General features: G+C 44.6%; 1 protein-coding gene across 1 annotated transcript in view; it reads right to left on the bottom strand.

Annotated features, from left to right (window-relative positions):
- mtcl2 (microtubule crosslinking factor 2) overlaps positions 1 to 17,500 on the bottom strand; it is a 272,313-nt gene that overhangs the window by 10,302 nt on the left and 244,511 nt on the right. Inside the window, exons 8-17 of the mRNA XM_080764535.1 lie at positions 17,004 to 17,157; positions 15,869 to 16,200; positions 14,443 to 14,714; positions 13,519 to 13,828; positions 12,394 to 12,666; positions 9,686 to 9,823; positions 5,389 to 5,508; positions 4,749 to 4,979; positions 4,249 to 4,365; positions 3,898 to 4,065 (exon numbers count right to left, since the gene is read on the bottom strand). Of these exons, the coding sequence (XP_080620661.1) occupies positions 3,898 to 4,065; positions 4,249 to 4,365; positions 4,749 to 4,979; positions 5,389 to 5,508; positions 9,686 to 9,823; positions 12,394 to 12,666; positions 13,519 to 13,828; positions 14,443 to 14,714; positions 15,869 to 16,200; positions 17,004 to 17,157 (2,115 nt within the window). The remainder of the gene's footprint in view (positions 1 to 3,897; positions 4,066 to 4,248; positions 4,366 to 4,748; positions 4,980 to 5,388; positions 5,509 to 9,685; positions 9,824 to 12,393; positions 12,667 to 13,518; positions 13,829 to 14,442; positions 14,715 to 15,868; positions 16,201 to 17,003; positions 17,158 to 17,500) is intronic.

Below are 17,500 nucleotides of genomic sequence, written 5' to 3'. Positions count from 1 at the left end.
GCCTCTCTGAAGCTACCAGACACATCAATCACGCACACACGCACGCACGCCCACACACACACCCACACCCACACCAACCTATCAAGCCATTTATCAAAATCTCACATTTGTTTTTCCCCACGCAAATGCACAGGCTACCATGCACAGTCACAAACTGTGAGATATCTCTCTCTCTCGCATGCACGCACGTACGTATGTACGCACACACAGACACACAGACACACAGACACACAGACACACACACACACACACACACACACACACACACACACACACACACAGACACACACACACAGTCCTAGTAAAGCATTCCCCATCAATCCTCATATGCCTCTCTGCCTGGCTCAGTCCATGGCGTCCTTATATGGTTCTAATGGAAGCGTCTGGCATCAACTAACCCCCCCCCCCCTCCATCTCCCGTGGCGACGGGGGAGATTCCTAATGTTGTGCGTGTCTTAACGAGCGGTACCTCCTTAACGAGTTTTAGCACCGAGCCGTTTAGCGTGGGAGAATTCTAATGAAAGACCTGCTGGGCTTCATGGAGACATGAAAGATCACCTGCCTCAGCGCTGATCATACAGCGCTCACTGGGACCGTACACAACATTACACACGCTCCTTCATCTCAATATCAACGTCAACTACAAAGTACAATCCTCAGTGTTCAAACACAAAGAAAGGCCCAAGAAAAATAAGAAAACGCTTTAAAAGTGTACAAATGTCAGGGGGGTGTGTGGGGGGTGGTCTTAAGCATGTATTCGATAGTGATAGACAGACAGAGTTGGGGAACGACATTATATGGTGGGGAATCACCAAAATGGGTTTTCTCAGGAGGGTAGCTATATAGCGTCTCCCTTTGGATATATACAGTAAGGTGAAAAAGCTCTGTCATCCTTGGGGGGCTCTGAGTAGAGTTGCTGCTCCTTTCTATAGAAAATATATCCCATATGAACAAAGACAATTAATTAATGGCAAATATTCAGTCAGCACAAGAACAAAGTACAGTACAAGTTACAACAACTATTGAAAGGCACAAAACAACCCTAACCACAATCCTATCCTAAGCTTGAAGCCAATCTGTCTCTGCAATAAACTTGACTTGTTTCTCTGGCAGAAAACACATCATCACTGTCTGTGGATGTGTTGTCATACACAAGGCACTGAACCCACAAACCCATTGGCTGCATTCCAATATCAAACAGTGGTTTGTAAATCACAAGTGTGAATAAACAGAACAGGACACAGCACAGCACAGTCACGCTAAAGCAGAGAGGAGTGCAGTTCAGTAAGTGACCTCACCAAATTGACATTGTTACCGTGGTTACATAAAACATACATGTGGGTGTTATTTTTAATTTGCGTAGTTCCTTGGGTTTTTTAGGGGTGCTAGCCCCTCCTATATACAGCTCTTTGTCCTAACTCGTGTCACATTTGCCATTGACAATGAAAGGAGAATTTACGTCATGTGTCTGAGCAAATCGACATGTAATTTCATGATGATGTACGATGATAATAGTGCCCCCCACTTCACACGGATGTGATTTTTGATTTTGACTTTAATATATTAGCGCCCCTCACTTCAAGTTCCCACAGGTGTTATTTTTTGATATGCAAATCACTAAAGGTTGCGTTCGGCTGTCCGCACAACCCTCTGCAATACTTTGCGGTGTAGGTCGGTGCAGTTGCCTCACCAGCAACCATGGCAGTATTTGATTGTTTTTGTTTGAAGGTGTGAGCTCTGTCTCTCTCTCTCTGTCGTCGTCGTCCCCTCCCGCCCCCTCTGATTTGTTTTTTTAAATCTCCTTTTATCTGATGGTGTGAGGCTGGCAGGTATGCATTAGTCATGGTACTTTTGTTTAAAGTTTGTTTAATGCAGGCCATTTCCTGAAGGAACAGTTCCTGAAGCTAAAGTTAAAGCTATCTGTGAGTGTGACTGTGAACCTCCTTCATGTAGCTGTAATCTGGGGCAGGGGACGCCTCCAGCAACCACAATGTTTACATACACAGACCCTGTGCCAGGTGTATTAGAATAGAATAGAACCCAGATCTTAACCCTGATAAAAATAGATGCTAAATTTAGTTTGGAGGAAAAAAAATATATGATGACGAACGATATAACCTGGATGTTATGGAAATGTGACACAGTTGCTATAGTGTGGAAAAACACTGTGGAAAAAACTATTTCAAGTCCAAATGTATGTGTTATTGTCTAATACTGTCTTTTTCCCAACCAGAAGCACCTACCACAACAAGCTCGCTACACACCTGTGCAGTGCAGCCCTGACAAAGGCCATTTTCTGTATTTCTTCTGTATTTTGCCACCTTTCTTTCCTTCTCCCGCGGCCCCCAACAGAGAGTAGCTGTTTTCCTGGTTTCCTAAACGTTTTTCCCTTACCAAGAGCACCGCGGCTAAACAGACAAATAAACAAACACGACTAGCTTATTTACTATTTTCAGATCACCCTAAACAAACGGGTGTTATCGCACCACCCGTGTTAAGCGTATCATAATATATCATAACGTTGTATTATCATATACTTCACGTCACAATCAGATTATTAGCCTTCATATATTCAGGAGGAGTCGTTAAATTATATCGACGCTATCAGGCATAATCGTATCTCTAGATTTCAACGTTCTATGTATATTAATTGTTTACATTAATTCATCACACCACAGTGTACTGTATTTTTGCTATTTTTGAATTTAAATGAGGTTTACACCCAACAGGGACACCATGCTGTTGTTTGACAGACAAAGTCTGGTGACTTCAACAAAGCAACAGTTTAGTGCCAGCTGGTTGTACCATCACTGTCAGGATGCCTGCAGCTCTGATGTGGCTGGATGGTGGACAGATGTCTACATTAAAACACGCACACACACACACACGCACGCACGCACGCACACATTGTGCACTTCAAGGCAAAGTGATAGCATAGTTGTGGAGTTGGCAGAACAGAGACTGGCTCCAACGGTGCACGCATGTACTGTATGCACACACACGCACACACACACACACACACACACACACACACACACACACACACACACACACACACTGGGCAGTGCATTTATGGCATACTTTCAGTATGCCGTGAATAAATGTATCATGGCATTGAAATGTTGTCTGTGTTTTCGTGCATGGGTGTGTCTGTGCACATGTGGGACTTATTCACGTTAATTCCTCTGGTTGTCTGTGTGTGTGTGTGTGTGTGTGTGTGTGTGTGTGTGTGTGTTTAATTGTGTATGTGTGTGTGTGACGCACAGATGACGGATCACCTTGTTTAAAAAGAAGCTGGGCTGAATGAACCGAGCGCTGATTAAACCATAAAGGGCTGCTTGGTCAATTTAATCTCATGAAACACTACGACACGTCACAATTAGGCAAAGGCCAATGCCTCATCTCTTTGTTGCTGCGCTCTCATTTCCCATTGGTGGGGAGATGCACTGCCAAGCCAATCAGAAGACAAATGATCTCACTCCAGGAAGAGAGAGCCTAATCTTTCTGATCAAGACCATGATTCATGAGGCATTTGTGTGTGTGTGTGTGTGTGTGTGTGTGTGTGTGTGTGTGTGGGTGTGTGTGTGTGTGTGTGTGTGTGTGTGTGTGTGTGTGTGTGTGTGTGTGTGTGTGTCTGTGTGTGTGTGTGTGTGTGTGTGTGTGTGTGCGTGCGCGTGTGCATGCGTGCCTCCTCCAGCCCCTTGACTCTCTCTCTCTCTCTCTCTCTCTGTGTAGCAAATTTCATTTCATTCTTCAACAGTGAACATAATCAGGTTGCTGTCATACAGATTTTAGTTTATATCAAGAGTGAAGTGTTCTGTTTAATGAAATGACGCACACTAATAAATCTTTGTTGCTGAAAATGGAAAGACTCCGTCACCACTCATCCATCCATACCTGTGTGATGATGTTCTTGAGGTCGGTTCTCTCCATTCCCCATGATGCTTTGGCCTTGGCAAACTGCTGGGTGAGTTCCTGAGAGCCCTGTCTCTCCTGACGCAGCTCCCCACTCAGCTCCTGTAGCGCCACCTTCAGGTCAGCCAGGGTACTGCTGACCGCACTGGACTACAGTGGAAGGTATACAGCAGGGAGCATGTTAGAGTGTGTGTGTGTGTGTGTGTGTGTGTGTGTGTGTGTGTTAGGGATGGGTCCGATTAATACATCGATTATCGTTAATAGGACCCGAAATCAATTATGAAAATTAATAATCGATAATCGATATTTTCTTTTCCTTTTTGTTTTCATCACCTTGATAGACGGGCTGAGTGGCTGCTCCTCTGCAGCGGCCATCCTGTCTGTGTGGTGGGTGGGGCTTGTCAGATTCTCCTCCTCCAATAGCAGGTAGAGGTCTTTCAGGCTGTTCACCTAATAGACCAATCACAGAACACACCATGACCTTATCCATCTCTCCCTCTCTTCATCCCTGTTTTCCATCCCTGTTCGTTCGTTAGTTAATTCATTCATTCATTCATTCACTACTTCATCCATCCATCCATCATCCATCCATCCATCCATCCATTCATTCATTCACTACTTCATCCATCCATCCATCCATTCATTCATTCACTACTTCATCCATCCTTCCTTCATTCATTCATTCACTCACTCACTCACTCACTCACTCACTCACTCACTACTTCCTTCCTTCCTTCCTTCATTCATCCATTCATTTTCTCCATGTCCATCCCCACCCTTTCCTTCTTCCCTATCCCTCCCTCCTTCTTCCCTTATACTGTATATATATATACCTCCAGTACATCCTTCCCCTCGGTGTCCAGCTTCCTTCCCAGCCTCCACTGTTTGAGGAAGCAGCGCAGCTTGAGGCTGAGCAGCAGCAGGCTCTGTTTGAGCTGCTGAGACTCCTGGGTCAGCAGGCTCCTCTCCTGGCTCCAGAACCGGTGCTGCAGGCGGGCCTGCAGGTCCAGACTCTGGAGCTGGAAGTCCCGACGAAGCAAGGCCTTCTGGTGCTCCTCCTGGAGCTACACATGCACACACGTTTTTAATGTATTTCTTTTCTTCCTTAGAATAACTAAATACTGTATATATACTGTATGCAGCCCAGATTATAATTATACAGTCAGCTAGTAGCAATACACATTGATTACATATAAACATTGAGAAGTTCAATTGTCTGTTTTTCATCAGGGATATAATGTGGCTAAAGTTATTCTTTCTTCTGTGAATGAAATTATATTTTCCTACTATTTCTGGGTTAATTCATTATTTCTTCAGTGATGTTTCTAGCCTACTCCTGGGGAAAAGTGTTTGCTGATCAAGGCAGACCGCATGTGTGTTTGTTGAGCGTTTTGTGCGATACTTTGTTTGTTTCATTACATGTTTGTTGGTGCGTGTGCGTTACTGCGGTCGTGCGTGAAAGTGTAAACCCACCTGCGTTAGTTTAAGGGAGTGTTCTCTGTGAGCCTGCCTCGCCTCCTCTAAGTCCTCCTGGACGCCGCGGGTCACCTCCTCTGCCTGTGACAGCAGGTGCTGCAGTCTGGACTCCACCGCCTGGAGGAGGAGGAGGTGAGGACGACAGCAGGAGAGCAGAAGAGACAGGTTAGCCGAGAGGGAAGCAGAGAAGGGACGGAAAGGAGAGAAGACGGGAAACAGAGGGACGGAGTCAGGAAAAGAGAGGGGGACGACAGGAGGATGAAAGAGGGATTGATGACGGCGAGAAGTGGCAGTGATAGATTGAATGGAGTGGAAAATAGGATGGGTGGGGCAGAGGGAGGTAGATACGGAGACAGAATGAAGGGTTGGGGAAGGGGGGGGCAGAACAGTGTGAAACAGAGTAGGAGAGAGCGGGAACGAAAGACGACAGAGAGAGAGAGTTAACACCCTTCAGATCAGAGCTGTGGCACGCTACATCGCTGTCTTTCTCACATATGTACACGCGCATGCACGCACGCACGCACGCACAAAAACACCCTTGCACACACCAAAACACATGCATGCACAGTATGCAGACATGCAGGCGCCCACACCTCATCTCATTTCAAGCACGCCTCATTTAGTTGCTGAGTGAGTTAGAAGCATCGATCCAACACTATACCTCTAATGTTCCCTGTCAGTGCAGGTCTACAGGCCTCAGATCAGACCTCCTCCATCAATACAACACACACACACACGCGCACGCACGCATGCATGCACGCACGCACACACACACTATAGAAGAAAATAGAAGATCTACATAAGAGATCTACTGGTTTATAACATGTACGTATTGTACCAGGACTATAACAGCTATATGAAAACAGCAGTAGTCTGGGCCAGGTCCCCAAGAAGATCAACTGTTATATCCTCTAAATTTTAAATATAACGAATTCTGAACCTTGTATGGCAAGGCCAAAGGGCTTGCTGCATGTATATCTGTATGTATACAGTACATGTGCATTTGTAAACCCCTGCAAAGGCAGACCAACCACAGCTCAGAGTTTGGAGTGCACAATGTCAACAAACAGGCCATAAACAAACGCAGCAGCAACAGGAAGTGAAGAGCAAAGTTGGATAGTAGTTGTTGACCATTGTATGTCTGTAGAAACATGTTTGTTTTCTCCACTGAAAACCAACATTGTTCTTGTACTTTGTGCGCATAGAGAAACATTTTTAAGATATGCACCCAGATTTATAGTGCAGCTTTGTTACTGAACACTACATTGTGATCTGTGGAGCTTCATAAACACATTGCACGTATAGTAGTTTACTATTATTAGCTAACGATTGGACAGGGTGTTATTAGACTCTGGTGTGAGGCATGCAGTGCATGCATCGGCATAATGATCATTTCTAATGGCACAGTGGTGAGTTTTGCCTCGCCTCCTTCCTTGCGTCTGTTGTTTTGGTGACTCGCTCTGCACTGATTTGCGAGGAGAAGTGCAGCAGGCTATACGGTACATAATTATCAAATGTGCAATGCACTGCAATGTGTTGTCAGTGGCTTGAAATGTAGGCATATTGTGTAATTGTTGTGCAACTCAAATGTGTTAAGGAATGGGCAAAAAGGCATCTCTGCTTAACAGCTTATGGTTGAGCAACATCTTATAAAGGTGTGGCTGCAGGGTTACACCGGGGCTCCACCGGGCGCGTCAGCGTCGCGTCTCCGTCACCGTCAGGGAATGTTCCCTTTTTAATCAATGAAGGGTGGCTCCACTGCCCACGTTGCGTTGTGTTGCGTGACTGCGTTAAAATTGCCCCGGTTCGTTAGAGTTTGGAGTGTTGAATGTAAACAAATTAAATAATAGCAGTCACGGATAATGAAATTACGACGTCACTTGTGTTTCTAAATAAAAGCACCACCATGTTACATTCTAACCAAAATACTACTTCATGTTGAACATGTATTTCAGAAAGTACTGTAGGCGATATGCTTATCCGCAAATCCACATAGTCACGGTATATACGGTAACACAGAGTCACTGGCTGTGCTTCACACTGGGGCACCGTTCCCCCAAATTTGTCAAAATAAAATGTCAATGCAGCTGTACCGTTTGGATAAAACGGTACTGCATGAGATAAAATAGTGTACCATTTTTTGGACAGCATACTATGAGCTCGCTATTCTAAGGCCCATTCTATTATGTAGTGAGGGCAATAATTATGTCAGCACATACTGTAATGGAAGTTCGATGGCAGCTCCTGCATGATCAGATATTTCAAATAGGAATGCTTTGCTGAGTAGAATGCTCTTTTACATACACTAATTTAGGTAACACTTGAACTATGCGTTATAACGAAAATAACATCGCCTGGATGCAACTGGGACGTATCCTGACAGGGCCGCCGCACAATCCGTTGGGACCACTCCGGAACTACTATGCCGGGACTGAGAGGTACAACTCTGGTATGTGGAGGGACTAGGCTCTGTGGGTTGCCTCCTGTCCGGGCCCCTCCTACGTCTCACCAGGTCCACTCCTGCTCTCACCTAGAGTTAGTTAATAGATCCTTCCCAAACGGCTTAAGTTACTATTTTTTTTAAAGCTTTGAAAGGTGTTCAAATCTGATGCTCACTGACTTTACACACTGAGATTCATAACTCTGTCTTTCTCTGCCCCCAGGATTGTACCAGCAACAACCTGATGTCAAACCTACTTATGACTAATGTTAACAAATAGACTGCCATTCCCTTTTACAACTAAGCCCATGTCTTCCGGTAATTGTGATGTTTCAGCCTGCCAGCCAGGGAACATCCCCAATTCCCCACTCACATTTAATAGGAAGCTACAGACGCATGCTGGGTAATTTACAGAGGGACAGTGTTTTTTTGTAGTGAGTGATAGAATTCATTTCACAGAGCTCTGAGCGACCAATACGTGAAGTTATTTCTCTGCACCTCTCCTTTTCTTCCTCTATGCCCCTGTCTCTCTGCCCCCCCCCCCCCCCACATCTCCATCACACTCATTTTTGTATCTTCTTCTCAAGCCTCCTCTTCTCTCTCAGGTCTTGTAAGTGGCTTACTGTGTTTCCATTTCTCACCATTTGGTTTCTGCGAGGAGACGTCAGTGAAACGGAGCTCTGTTACAGCTCAGCTCTTCTCTGTATTTCCATGCATTACATTACTGTTTATCTCCATCCTATATAGACCACAGAAACAGCTTTCACAGCAACACACAGTATACAGAAAGTCCAGTTATACAGGCCAGGGAATAACATTTATGAAACTGTCACGTATGTCAATTCGGTCAGCATGGATGACTGCCTGGCTTGGAGTCGCATGCATGTACGCACACACGCACACACATCTCTGTTTGTCTGCTCTGAGTCCCTCTCTCTCTCTCTCTCTCTCCATCACTGTCTGTAAGTCTTCCTCTCTCTCTCTCTCGCTCTTTCTCATACTCACACTCTGTTGCCTTGTCAGTTTGTTCTCTCTGTCTCTTTCCCATGTACAGTAAAAACACAAACGTGTGCACACATACATGGACACACCCTTGTCTACGTGTGTACCCTCCACGTACACAACTTCACAAACGGTACTCACACAAGCACACAATCTCACATAATAATATGAATATGCGCGCACACGCATGCACGCACGCACGTCACGCACACTACAATATGCACCATGTACACACACACACACACACACACACACACACACACACACACACACACACACACACACACACACACACACACACACACACACACACACAGTACACAGCCAATGTTGCCATGGGAACAGGACCAAGAAAAAGGTCAGACAGACAATAGGCCTCTCTTCCTGTTTGTTCCCCAGCTGATGTTGATGTCATTGTGTGTGTGTGTGTGTGTTTAGAGTGGGGTGTTGCTACAGTAACACAGTGTCAGTGTTATTCATGAGCGCACTAAAACATGTTCATTGGAAGTCCTACACCTACAGTATGTTTGTGAACAGCGTACTGAAAATATCTGTTTGTCAATAATGAACATACTTGCACATTGTGTGTGTGTGTGTGTGTGTGTTTGTGTCTATACTCTCATGTGTGCATTTTTCTCAACAAACCAGCACAGCTGACATAGTTGACAGTTGCATAAATGCATTCCCCGTCTATCCATGGGTTTCTATATAATGCACCTGATAATGCTGAGAACATACTTGCACATTGTGTGTGTGTGTGTGTGTGTGTGTGTGTGTGTGTGTGCGCGCGCGTGCGCCCGCAAGCTCGTGACTGTGCACGGTGCATGCACTGTGTGCGTTTGTGCAACCCACCAATGCATCATCAGTCTCTTTCTCTTCCTGTTCGTCTTGCATTTCCTGGCCCAGCTCCTTGTTACTGTCTTCTGATTGGCTGATCTCCTCTGCGTGACTTTTCCCCTTGCATTCTGATTGGTCCCTAAAGTCAGGTTGCTGCATGCATGCATGGGCAAGTTAATGAAGAAAACAAAAAAAGAAAAAAAGAAACAAAAGAATGAAAGAAGGAGGAGTGGAAGGGGAGAGTGGTACAAAAGAGAGAGACAGAGGGAGGGAACGAGGAGTGAGGGAGGAAGGGAAGGAGGAATGGAAAGGAGAGGAGGGGATTGAAAGCAAAACAAAGACAAAGAAACAACAACGATAAGAGACCGGAAAAACTATTCGAGATGGCGTCCGCCCCGTATGTCACACAGCCATAAAACAACATAAACAAATGAAAGTCAAACGGAAAACGAAAAGAAGGAATGGATCTCACAACACGAAGAACAGGATGTAAAGGAATACGAGCTTAGTCAGGGAGGAGGAAGAGAGAGTGCAGAACAGAAAGAAGAAGACGATGGACGGAAGGAGCGACGGCTGAGGGGGAAGCGAAAGAGGACAGGAGCAGAGGAAGAAAACATGGAGGTTAAGGAGAAGGAGGGGAATTTAGTTAGAGTTAAAGAGAGGTATGTTTGGAGTTATAGGGAGGGAGGTGAGAGAGGAGAGCGCAGGGAGGTGGAGGTGGTTATGGTGCCCATGCCGTGAGAGGGAGGAGTGAGGGATGGAGAAGGGAAGAGGAAGAGAGGAGGAGGAGAGTGGAAGGGAGGTTGGGACTCAGATTGGGCCTCTAATGGAGCTGAAGTCTTATGCTGAAATTCAGTCCTATGCTGACGTTGTAGTCCATTGTATACGGCCGTGCCCAGTGCCAGAAATAGCCAATGTATACAAGCTCAGAATGCGACATGTTGTAGATCTGCTATTTCTCGGCATGCGACACGGTCATATGATAGCTTTATCTCTGCAGCACACGACTCGGATAAATAGATACCATACATTCATTATTGAAACTGAGTTGACAATCAAACAACTAAAGATTGCAAAACAACTAAATTTGACATGACACATTCAACTCGCCAACACAAATTATTTATCCCTATTTGAGAGCAAATGTTCTATTTGTTTGCAAAGTAATTTTCGAAAATAACCAATTTTAACAGTATACATTCCAATAAATGATGAATTATGTAGACATCTATGAACGTAGACAACATGGGTGTGGGAATGGAGGCCTATCATGGGATGCTAGGAAATGTCAACAGAAGGAAAGACTGTAGTGCCATCCCCTCTCCATGCCTTGATCGTTCAAATGGAAAGTTTAAACTAGCTGCTTTTATCGTATTGTTAGTAGAGTTGTAACTATTGATTAATATCTTAGCAATTATTTACTCGATTACTTTTTCGATGAATTGAATAATCAAGAAGCGAGCTTGAAGATGCACACACACACATATATATATATATATATATATATATATATATATATATATATATATATGCATATATGGAGCTCCGGTTGTCCAGAGCCACAGATCCGACTATGCACATGTATGGTCATGTGGACAATATGCATACTGTATATGGGACCGACCGGCAATTTTCACAACTTACTTTTGTATTATCAAAAAACGTTTCAGCTATAATGACGTTTTGTTTTTTCTAAACCATTAGTTAGATTCATTATTGTGATGGCTTTTCAATCTCTCCTTCTGCTGCCAGTCCTCCAGCATGGCTGCATGTTTATCTCCAAACATTCCTAGCCATGAGACCACTATGGTTGATGGGCCAACCTACAGTATGCTGTATGCTTTATGCACATGTAAGCTTTACCTCATCATCCACATATTGAAGGATATGAATGATGATGCTCCATGACCTCTTAATGAACTATCATGCAACAGAGAGGCTCCATTTGAGGCCTGTGGTGCTAGCTAGCTACGTCATCTACACATAACAGGTTCAGATGCATCGTAGCATTCATGCAGAGGGTGAAGGTATAGCAGTCTGTGAATGGATTTACACGGATTACCAGCTCAAATCTGATCACAACCCATTACCCATGGCAATAACCCATGAGTAGGTTTTGATGTACAGTATGTTGCTAGCACTGGCTGAGCCAACGGAGCGCTCACTTAATTAACCACATGAACCCTAGCATGGATATTCTGTGAGCTTGTACATCGGCTATTTCTGGGCGATTGAAAAAAGAGCGGGCTTAAGATAAATTGTTGGGGGATTCTGGTAAGTACTATATATAGGATTTAAGAGATTTCTTATGTTCTCACTTCATCTAATCTCAATGAATTTAATCTCATATCATGCCGTCTTATGGGTTTATTTTGGTGTCAGTACAGAGCAGTGCATTTAGGTCAATCGTATTTGAGGCTGGGGTGTAAATCCATTCTGCTCTACAGGGAGGAAGCATAGCAGTGTATTTGGGGACGGAGCAGGGTAGGTTGAGTAAGAGCCAATCCATGGGTTAAACAGAGGATAAACTGAAAACGGAGACAGAGACGATAGAAAAACAATCTGCCACAAAAGGTATAGAAGATTGGCAAAAATATATAAAATACAACATTACAAAGATGACAAAATTATGAAAGAGAGGCGTATGGATAGCTGGAGAGAGAGAGATAGAGAGAGAGAGAGAGTGCGCGCAGAGAGGAGTGAGTGTTTGTCTTCTCCTGTACCTTCTCTGCAGCAGTGCCTGTTCTATCTTGGCTATGGAGCACAGGACGAGGGAGGGAGGCGGGTGGCATATCCAGACACGAGGCAGCAGACTCAGACAGCAGAGGCTGAGGAGAGGCCCCCTCCACTTGAGGATCTCTCCCGCCTCCTCCGGGGGAGCAGCCCAGGCTTTCTACACGCTCCACGAAGGTTTGGAGTTGGCTGTGGAGTGCCTGAAGTCTCCCTGTCAGAGCTCCAACCAGAGGTCTGTCTGCCAACTCTGACAGCTCAGAGATCTGTCGGTTAGAAGCATAGTCGTACGCAAACAGAATGTTATGTTTTGAAAGCAGAACAGCATCAACAAGCATATCCCAGTCCAAAAATGAATATCTTTCCTCACCACTACAAGCGATATGAAGATTCCTATAGTGTATACTGTATAGCAAGTGTTGTCACTGACATATTGTGACTTATGTTTGAGTTTATTTTGTTAGACAACTGCAAGACCATAAAAAGTGGTCTGTTGAATTCCGAGTATTGCAGAACAACCCAGAGGATTTACTGTTACACTTGGCTAGCCAATTGTATTACCCTCCATCAAATCTGTTTTCATAGCCATGCAGTTGTCAGACAATAGAAACTGGAATATATGTTAGTGACAACAGCAGTACAGTGGTATACGCTACTTTGAATTCAAGTAAGTGAAAACAGACCTAGCAGCACAGTAACTACAGTTAAATGTGTCAAAATAACAGGATTTGCATCCATAAATTAGACAAAGTAACATGTAGGCCCATAATCAGACAATAAATAAAAAGCTCAAACTATATACTGTAGCATATATCTATTGGAGTAATTAGAGGCAGCGGAACCTAATCATAGAGGTGGTTCTAAGCCCCCTGGGAAATGGAGTCAAACTCTTTTGGTGACAGAGCCAGTATTTAGATCGTCTAAATACCCATACATCAAAATTGATTGATTGATAGATTGAATACTTTATTAACACGTTTGTGAACGGTGCAGGTAGTTAAAAATACCAATACAATTGTACTCAATTCATCGTTCAAATAAATAGACTTACAGAAAATATAGACTTAAAATAAATAGACTTACAGAAAATGTGCTAATACTAAAAAAAGACGAGTTACCTGGTTGTGAGGCTGATGTTTCTCCAGGTCACATGAACCTGCGTCCTCGGCGTTGTGGCAGACCTTATGGTAGATGGATGGAGACGAGGTCAGACAGTTGGAGTCTGGGGAGGTGATGAGCTGTATGGCCGTGGACACCAGGCGAGCCTGGTCCCTCATGGCCAGCAAGGCGTCGCGCTCCTTCAGAGCCAGGCACACAGGACGTGACGTCACAGAGTCATAGTTGTCTTCTTCTTCCCGTTTCCTCTTTTTCTCCCGGATCTCCAGCGGGTCATTCTCGCCCCCTACAGGGCCCTCGCGGTGTGGCGGGCTGGGGATAGCAATGACGAACAGATATATTTTGAGGGGAAAGAGAGGATAGGGATGATAGGACAGGACATGAACTACTTCTCTCTCTATTTTCCGCTCTATTTATCTCCCCCGACCATGGCCACCCACCCTAGAGTCAGGTTCCGCTTGACGTTTCTTCCTAAGGGGGAGTTTTTCGTTACCATTGTCGCAAAATTGTTGGATCTCTGCTCTACATGTAAAGTGTCTTGAGACAAGTTGTTGTGATTTGACACTTTAATAAAATGTAATTGAATTGAATTGAACGAGAGTGGAATTGTGACTTCTCGAGTAGGTCTGTTCTGTGGCCTCTAATGGCGTTAGCTGAGCAATCAGCACACCCTGAAATATGAATAATATTTAAAGACGTGTTTTTACAACCTTTGTGGTATCGTGCAACTATGTTTATGTTTATTAAAGGATCCCCATTAGAGACACATGGAAGAGCCTCTAGTCTTCCTGGGGACCTGAAACTCTGTTGGACACTAATAGTTTGGTACAGTAAATCATTATTTGAGGCTGCAGAATGAATCCATATACTATCCTGACAGACGTGATGGGTGCAGCATTAACAACAGATTAGACCATGTCCTTTACCTGGTTGGGAGGCACTCGGCCGAGTCTCCCGCCTCGGCGTCGGTCTCCAAGGCCAGTCGCAGGGCAGGAGCGGAGGACGAGGCTGACGAGGGAGCGTGGTAGGAGGCCAGGTCGCAGCGCTGCAGGTTGGAGAGCAGCACGCGGTTCTCGTACTGCAGCTTCTTCACCTTGCCGCCCAGCTCTCCGATCTGGAGCCGTGCCGCTCTGAGCTCCTCCTCCTGGGGCGGAGCCTCCGTGCTGATGAGCACCGACCCTTCCTGCATGTAGTAGGCCTGTCACAGTTATCAGGGTGATCCCTTAATGGTTGATTTGTATGTTGAAGTTATTTGTCATTTCTGCCCTGTGAAGGACGCTCGCACACTGAGGGCTCCGACGCTGTGATAGATGACGTTTTATCGCACCAAAAGGGTGACTGTAACAGTCACCTTTTGGTGCAATAAAAAGGTAATAAAGGGTGACTGTAACAGTCACCTTTTGGTGCAATAAAAAGATAATAAAGGGTGACTGTAACAGTCACCTTTTGGTGCAATAAAAAGATAATAAAGGGTGACTATAACAGTCACCTTTTGGTGCAATAAAAAGATAATAAAGGGTGACTGTAACAGTCACCTTTTGGTGCAATAAAAAGGTAATAAAGGGTGACTGTAACAGTCACCTTTTGGTGCAATAAAAAGGTAATAAAGGGTGACTGTAACAGTCACCTTTTGGTGCAATAAAAAGGTAATAAAGGGTGACTGTAACAGTCACCTTTTGGTGCAATAAAAAGGTAATTAAGGGTGACTGTAACAGTCACCTTTTGGTGCAATAAAAAGATAATAAAGGGTGACTGTAACAGTCACCTTTTGGTGCAATAAAAAGATAATAAAGGGTGACTGTAACAGTCACCTTTTGGTGCAATAAAAAGGTAATAAAGGGTGACTGTAACAGTCACCTTTTGGTGCAATAAAAAGGTAATAAAGGGTGACTGTAACAGTCACCTTTTGGTGCAATAAAAAGGTAATTAAGGGTGACTGTAACAGTCACCTTTTGGTGCAATAAAAAGGTAATAAAGGGTGACTGTAACAGTCACCTTTTGGTGCAATAAAAAGATAATAAAGGGTGACTGTAACAGTCACCTTTTGGTGCAATAAAAAGGTAATAAAGGGTGTCTGTAACAGTCACCTTTTGGTGCAATAAAAAGGTAATAAAGGGTGTCTGTAACAGTCACCTTTTGGTGCAATAAAAAGGCATCTATCACAGCATTGGAGCCCTCAGCGTGCGAGCGTCCTTATTTTGTATTCTTGTATACCGCTCGCCGCTCGGCACCTGCCCAAGCTTGGGTTGAATGTGCATGTTTTTGTTCTTTTTTCTCATATCTGCCCTGTGCAAGTTGTGATTACGAAGCCTTATAAGAAAACAGAAATACAAATTGTAACGTTCAACTGACCTGTATGCTGCCGATGGAATGCACCGGGCTGTCGTTGAGCATTCCATCCACCAGACACGTCAGCGAATGGGAGGAGAGGTTGTTGGCGGAGGTCGTGGCCGGGGGAGGGAGGTCCGACTTGCAGCGGTTGATCTCGTTCATGAGCAGCTTGTTCTGCTCCTCCATCTCCATCAGGGAGCGCCGCAGAAGCTCCGCCTCCTCCTCCACGAACTGCAGGTGTCTCTGGAGCTCCATCACGTTCTCAGACGAAGCCCCGCCTCCCATGACTATGGCCCCGCCCCCTCCCAGGCCAAGCCCCGCCCCCAAGCCATCGATGAGTTCCTGAGGGCTGTCTAGGAATGGAAAAAGGAGGTATAGAGTCAAGGAAAGTCATTATACTAACAGGAGCAGAAAAAAACAAGGTTGTTTTTTATGGAAAATATGGTTGCATTATTATATTCAAGATATTTAGTTACACTACACTAAAACACAATGCAATGAAGAGGGGACGTATCGGGACAGGCTTCAAGCACATACTCTTGAGCAAGGATAGATTCAAACAACAACTTTTAATCTATCCTTGCTCAAGAGTGTGCTTGAACTAAGCCTGTCCCAATGGGACCCTCTTCATTGTAAACTAGTCTTTTAACTTTGAGCACCTCAAGGACCACAAGGACTGTAGTCATCGTCACCTTTTTTCTTTGACTAAACACAATGTCATAACCTCAAAACAAACAACTCAGATTGAAAAAAAAAAATATATATATATATATCCGTGGTTCCCAAACATTTTCATGTCAAGGACCCCCAAATTGAGACTAATTAGCCCGCGGACCCCCATTTGAAAACATATGCCAGGGACCCCCCATAAGAGAAGATTTTTTACGGCATTCTCAACCATTTTCATATCAAGGACGCCCAGTTTGACCTGAATGTAATGGAATTTCTATCTCTGGGACCCCGATTTATATTGTAAAATCATCGTTAATTTAACTCTGAGAGTGTACAAATGGAACCAAATGGACCTGTACAATCTCTGAGTTACAGCCCCATAAGGGTCCATTTGGTTCCTAACTATCATTTAGCTGGGGACCCCCTGGAACTCCCTCAAGGACCCCTGGTGAACCACTGATATATATATTATGTGTGTGTGTACCTTGAGGTCCCTTCATGTCGTCCATCTCTGCTCGGAGCCCCCTGTTCTCCACCTCCAGCTCCACGATGCGTCGACTCAGCAGGTTGGCCTCCTCCTCCACCAGCTTCAGATGGGACCTCACCTCCGCCTCCCGCGTGTGGGGGGAGTCTGCCACCTGGCCGGGGGGGAGACAACAGCACCATGAGTCTCATGGGTATATACAGTATACGTTCACCGTTTCATCTTCTCATTACATAATAAGATGATCAATCAATCAATCAGGCAGTGTTTTCCCTCAGATTTGTTTGAATCAATGGTCATTGGTCGCTCTACCAATTAGTTTAACCAACTACACAACCGATCGATTGTTCAATCGATAAAACCCACCAACCCATGACTCATCCATCCGACCAATCAACTAAGCATCCAGCCACTCGATCAATCAATATTGCATCCAACCATCCATTTAACCAAATATTCCAACCTTTAGTTTAACTTACAGTAACATCCCACCGTTC

Source organism: Protomyctophum bolini (genome assembly GCF_963924005.1).
Source record: "Protomyctophum bolini genome assembly, chromosome: 5".
Classification (NCBI taxonomy): Eukaryota; Metazoa; Chordata; class Actinopteri; order Myctophiformes; family Myctophidae; genus Protomyctophum; species Protomyctophum bolini.
This window is presented reverse-complemented; position numbering and strand designations above follow the sequence as displayed.